Genomic DNA, 6670 nt, shown 5'->3' on the forward strand with positions numbered 1-6670 from the left:
AAATTTAGAGACGAGTAGGCCCTCCGACCACCAGATTCAGCTACAGCATCTTCACGAATTTAGTCTCCGACGGAGGTGACGAGGATGACCGAATTAAACAAGGAGGTGATAGTTGTGGGTCTCGGTCGAGCGCGGGGTGAAGAAGAAGCAGGTGGTCTGAAATGTCGGAAGGCACTGGCTGGGGCGGCGGAGGAGGAAGCAGCCAATGAGGGGCGTTGGTGGTCTGGGATGTACCCTCTCTGTCCTTCGAATTAGATGGAATCAATATGGGCTTCATATAAATGGTAGCGTTTTGGAAGCCATTTTGGAATCAATCTGGGATCTCTACGCAGTGGGGTTTTCTGGGTTTGCATGATGATGGAAAAGAATAAAAAATTGAAATTTTTATTGGGTTTTGCATTAAAAAAATTCTGGTTTGAGTGAAGATTGACAAAGTAATCTGGGATTCACATTCAAAACCGCACGTGTGGCAAATTTTCAAGCCATACACGTGGACAACTTTGGGTGACATGGAGCCCGTGTGGCCGTGAGGCATGCACATGTGGATAATCCGCTCTGATACTATGATAAAGTAATCTGGTGTCCACATTCAAAACCAATTGACAATGGATGGAGGGGCCCAAACCCTTATAAACTCATAGGCATGTCTCATTTTTCTCATGGGAGATGTATATATTCTCAACAAAGATAGTGATGAACAAAAGGGAATTTCTCATTGTTAATGAGCTAAACAAACCGATTTTAAACCAAGCTTCTCTTTCCTCCCTCTGTAATTTTGTGAAGAAAGGGGATATGGGTGCCCATATGAGATTTGGATCTAAACGCTATACCCATAGGCCACATTTGGCTACACAAAATAGGATTGCATTGAAATCAAATTAGATTGGATAAGGACTCCGTAACCTTACACTTCGTTTGTTAGAGTGGATTTTGAGTTGGAATGGAATACTTCCTTTTCCTGAAAACCAAAGCAAATTACTAAAAAAAATTGAAAAGAGATAAAAGTGAGAGATTGATAGCTCAGAATAATTAGGATTGTTTCGGGTTTACAATTCCATTAATGAAAAGATCAATTGAATTGCAGTTGAGGGAGGCTGCATCTTATATTCTTAATGGAATTCCACAGTAACATAGTGCGAGCTTCGCATTGGCGGCTGGAGATGAAGAACACAAAATGGAGGTCAGAGATGGCCGAAAATTGCCCCGAGATTGCTGGATTTTAGCAGATGAGTTCTTGACTTCTTGTTGGAAACAAAAATAGCAGAGGTCGAAATCACCATCTGCATATCGGCGAAGATGCATAAGATTTTGGAGAAATCAATGGAGAACTACCAGAAAGAAGCTAGTAAATTGAAGAAAAAGAAGAGGAGGAACATGATGAGAGGTTGCGATGAGAATTGGAGGAGTTGGAGACAAATGTTCAGTTCTGTTGTGGTTAGAAACCAAGATGTAGAACTTGAGGCGTTTTAGTCAGATAAATTATATCTTACCTTTCTAACAAGATTGGTTATCCATCCTTGACAGGAATTAAGAAATCCAGCTGAGAACTATTTGGGTTTCCAAACATGATTACTTCCCAGATTAGATTTAAATTTTCCTATCCAAGCTCTTTATCCGTTGAAACAAACGCGGCCATAGAGTGAAGGGAAAAAAAAAAAAATTAGAGACTGAAATTACCTATATACCCTTCACTATATATTAGTTGGTTGACACCGTAACAGATATAACAACTACAGATGCTAAAATTGGGTTGGGGTCAGAACCTCAGACATCGTTATGATATTTCTGAAACCTGAGGTACGAAAATTTAAAATGACCAAAGTGGAGTACTGTACAGGTCATTTTCCCAAATGGTGATTTATGAACATGTGAGGTGTTTATCAATCCTAGGCTGCTAGCTTTACTTACGATTAGCTAATGTAAATGTGCATGCATTCGATTAGTTTTTGTCGTCACATCAAGAGTTCGTTGGACCGCAGAGAGTCTAATCTTCTATATGGTAATATGATGCAACTCTACATAGATAGCTTAGCTAGTCATGCAATTGTCACAACCAAACTAGGGATCGATCGATGATATCAAAAGGTGATCTGGATGTAGCTTTCCAGAAAATGCATGGTACCTACATAGGCGTGAACCAAAAGATTGGTTGAGGGGTTGGTGCATATATGCATGCGTCTCTTTGCTGTGACCGTGGTCCTCGATCGACTCCTTTTTTTTTACCTAGATTCGTTTTTCCATGCCATCACGTACAGAGTGTCAACACTGGCCACGAACCTTTGAATGAACCTTTTTTTTCTTTTTCTTTTTCTTTTTCTTTTTAAGAGGTTTGGAATCCAGTCAAGTTAGGAGACTCATCCCCATGCCTGACTTATAATATTAAAAGAATGCAGCGAGGGGAACATAGGGCCTTGACCTCAAGTGCAATTACAAAAATTCTCATAGAGGACATCCTGAATAATAACAGGAGCCTCCTCTAACCATACATCATTAATTAACTAGCAAGGTGGGTAATTTATTAGCTACACCATTTGCTTCACAAAAGACATGAGAAATCTTAATTGAGTGTAAAAATGTCAAATATGACTTACAATCGTCGATAATGCGCCCAACTTCAGATCGGTCTTCCAAATTTTGATTCAAAGCAACAACTATCAGTGAGCAATCACTTTCAAGTATAAAGTCATCCCACTCTTGGTAAATAGCCAAGAGAAGTCCCGCCCTACAAGCTTCTGCTTCCATATGAAAAGCAGAGAGAACATAGGGAAAATAACGCGCCATAGCTGCCATACATGTACCACTGTCATCCCGTATCACAACACCAGTGCCACCATCACCAAACTCGGGTATGTAGCTTCCATCTATGTTGACCTTGAGTCTTCCCGTAGGGGGGTTTTCCCATTTTGCATATGGTCTTCGTACCTTGGTCTTGCCTAGTGGATGGACTTGTTGATAATCACCAAGAAATTTATATGCCTACTGTGCCGCATTATGAGCATTAAAGAAACTTCTTAATTTTCCATACAAAGTTGTTCCGTTCTGTCCAAACAATCACCCACAAGTAGACAAAGAATAAGCTACGTTGGTGCTTAGTGAAGATATCAATTACATGTTTCACCCACTCTTCCACACATGCAGCCCTTATATTCACGGCTCGCAAGCCCAGTTCTCCAAGAGCCCAGAAGCACATAATATTGCTGCAATCTCTGAAAAGAGGTACCATGTTCCACTGCACCGTGACAAAAAACACACTCAGAGTCTGGAAGTGTACGTCACTTTTCTGCCAAGTGCATGTTTTGTGGGGAGAATGCCCTTTATTAGTCTCCAAATGAATAGACGGACCTTAGGAGGTATTCTAGCATGCCAAATCAGCTTCCAATACTTTCCATTTGACCCAACTGGACCGTTAGAACATGATGCACGATCAGTTGCCCCATCCAGCAGCCTAGCGATGTGATAACCATTTTTAACAGAGGAATAGAGACCTCGTCTTTCATGATGCCAAACCCATCTGTCCACCGACATCCCCCCCCCCCCCCCCCCCCACCCAAACTAAGCGGAATGCGTGCTATCATCTCCACCTCCATTGGCAAAAAAAATCTCCTGTAACAACATCATCTGACATTCATGTTCCTCCGGATCAATAAGATCCTCAACCCTAAGTGCCTCTAAACCCTCCATTGGCCTTGAAGAAGGCCTAAAATTATAGGGTAAAGGCAGCCATGGGTCATTCCAGACCGCAATCTGACTACCATCTCCAACTTGTAAACGAAGTCCCTTCCTCAGCAATTCCCTACCATACAGAATTCTCTTCCATGCATAAGAGGAACCGCCAACTGCCACTGCATCCATAAAATCGCAATTTGGGAAATATTTAGTCTTGTTACTCTTGTATAATCTTGCTAGCAGAGAGTTGGGGTTTTGAAGAATTCTCCACCCTTGTTTAGCTAGTAAAGCTTGATTGAAATGCACCATGTTGTGGAACCCAAGTCCACCTTCTGTCTTTGGTACACACAATTTTTCCCAAGCAAGGCAGTGTATTTTCTGCTCATTACTTTTATCTCCCCACCAAAACTTAGCCGGCCATGAGGCTATGCTTCTCCGCGCACAAATGCTTTGGGAGCTCAAAACAGCTCATGACGTAAGTTGGAATAGATTGTGCCACCGCCTTTATCATAATCTCCTTGCCAGCAGCTCTTAACGTCTTCTCCCTTGACCCACGAGTCCGTTTCCTAACTTTTTCAGAGAGGAATTTAAAAGCCTCAGCTTTGGAGTAGCTTAGCTCAGTGGGTAAACCCAAGTACTTGTCATGTTTGTCCACTAGTAGAACACCTAGGGATGTTGCAAGCTCATCTTGTTTCGCTCTTTTGACATTCTTGCTAAAAGAAACGCAGCTCTTGTCATAATTGATCATCTGGCCCGAAGCCTTTTCATATTGCACAAACAATTCCTTTAAACTAGAACATTCCTCAATCTCCGCCTTGAAAAAAATAAACGAAAATTTCATCCGTATATGAAGGCCGCTCAACTACCGACGTCCTATTTGTGGTACTGCAGCACATAATGACATGATGAATTACTGGATGCCTGAATTATCATTTCAACAGTTTTGGGTGCCAAGCATGTTCAATTAATATAAGTGATTCCAATACATTCACATGCAGGTAATAATTAGTGGAGTGTGATTCAAAAAGAGAGGTAGATCCGTAGATGCTTGTTTGCTATTTCAATCCCTGCAGACCAAGCATATCTGCGCGCGTTTCGTGGATCCAGCCATTCAGGGTTCCAACTACAGTAACCCTGAATTATGGAGATCGACCGCGTACTTGCAAATATCAAGTGAGTCGATTTTTTTTATTTTTTTTTATTTGTCAATCACACCGTGTCCTCAAATGCTTCCTAGGTCCAGAGACTAATCCGTGCTCGGGGGATATTGTCAGAACACTTCCTCCCCCTGGCCACCAAGAATATATTGGGATTTAATTCCAATAAGCATTGGCGGGATTCGAACCCGGGTGTGGGAGTTCCACACCTGGAGGCTCTTACAAACTCGACCACCTATATGGTGGTTGAGTAGAATTTAAATTAGCTCATCTAAATATTCAACCTTAGCTCCGCCCTATGTTGTCATTCATGATTCATAAATATATGCATGTTCATCATTAGGCTGAACGTAATCTGAAGTTAACTTCCAATTTCATCATTTGATCTTAAGCTTCTTGTGGTAATAGCACCTAAAAGAGCAATAAATCAGAAATAACGAGAAAAAACCGCAACAAACCTAAACACCACCATAGTAACAAATAGATGCAATAATAAATATAAAGAACACAAATTTAATGCACGTGGTTCGGCCAAAGATCGGCCGTCTAGCCTAGCAACAATGACAAAGAAATCCACTATCAAAGATTAAGGATTGCGAAAGATTACATAGCTGTTAAATGCATGACGACAGCTCTCAAAGAGCTTAACTCTACCTATCAATAAACCCCAAGCCCCGTCCGAGTCTTATATTAGCTAGCTTTTACAATAATTCCCTTAACTTGTTACTAATGTCAAATTGAACCACTTTTACTTCCCTTGAATTTGTGCTAGCTATGTGATTTAAATATTGTTAATCAGGTTATGACCCATTCATTCTAATGTTTTTGTTGAACCAAAAGACAACAAAAGGGTCGAGAGAAGCCATATGGGTCGATTGATTGGAAGTATCATAATCAAAGTAATAAAAAAAAGAAAAAGATGATGATCACTGCAGGGAATAAATAATTAAAGGCAAAAGAGCATGCAGTTGCCAAAAATGAAAAAGCTGTGAAAGGTTAAATATTCCATTGGAGAAAACTCCAAGTTTGCAGGACAGGATAGCAATGGTCCATCATGTTTTTGACGTGGAGGATTAAATTGTGATTTAATTCATGTATTATTTGTTTAGGTTACATGAACTTAACCAAATGATGAAGTACAATTGTAGTTCATGTAGAGAAACATGAATTTTGCACTTGTTTTTCTAGATGAATGAATCCAAGTTAACAAAAGTAAAATCTTATCAAACTAATCATTCATTTTGGCAACCTTTTTAAGACCACTTGATCTAGGAACCCCTAAAAGGAAAGGGACCTTTAGGTTTTGAATGTAAAGCTTTGGGTATGTTATGTATTAGGGTTGATAATATTTTCCAAACAAGAAATGGAGAAGGAAGGAATCAAACATTGAAATTGTCAGTGTCGATATATGACTGCTTTGTGAAACTATATGAAAAATACTCGATTTTATAAAGTTGGAGAAGAAGGGCAAATTCAAGGAATATGTGGACATTGAGAAATCAAGGATTAAACGTACAAAAAGGAAAAAGGGAAAAGAAACTGCAGTGGAGGTACGTTCAGATGATATGATAGAGCTGGTAGCTAGTTCCCACGAGAGAGATTGCTTTCTACCCAGCACGCCCGGCCCAGAAGCGAAAAGCGAATAAAGTTGAGCAGCTGGATCTCCATTATGAACTCTACTTGCTGAAATGGAGAAACTAATTAATGAAAGGTGGTTCACTTATAGCAATGTGGGGTGAGCTGATTCTGTGACCATAACATGCTTTTACCAACCCATGCACTAGTGCTACATGTGTCTCTGTTTGTGCTCACTGGTAGCTATGAATCTATATAGCATAAGACAGCTA

At 40.3% G+C, this 6670-nt stretch overlaps 1 protein-coding gene across 1 annotated transcript; it reads right to left on the reverse strand.

Annotated features, from left to right (window-relative positions):
- Positions 1–4075: 4075 nt before the first annotated feature.
- Positions 4076–4507, reverse strand: LOC112199609. The gene has a single exon (XM_024340594.1). It carries the CDS (start codon positions 4505–4507, stop codon positions 4076–4078), a length of 432 nt encoding a protein of 143 aa, XP_024196362.1.
- Between the last annotated feature and the right edge of the window lie 2163 nt (positions 4508–6670).

Source organism: Rosa chinensis, chromosome 4 (genome assembly GCF_002994745.2).
Source record: "Rosa chinensis cultivar Old Blush chromosome 4, RchiOBHm-V2, whole genome shotgun sequence".
Taxonomy (NCBI): Eukaryota; Viridiplantae; Streptophyta; class Magnoliopsida; order Rosales; family Rosaceae; genus Rosa; species Rosa chinensis.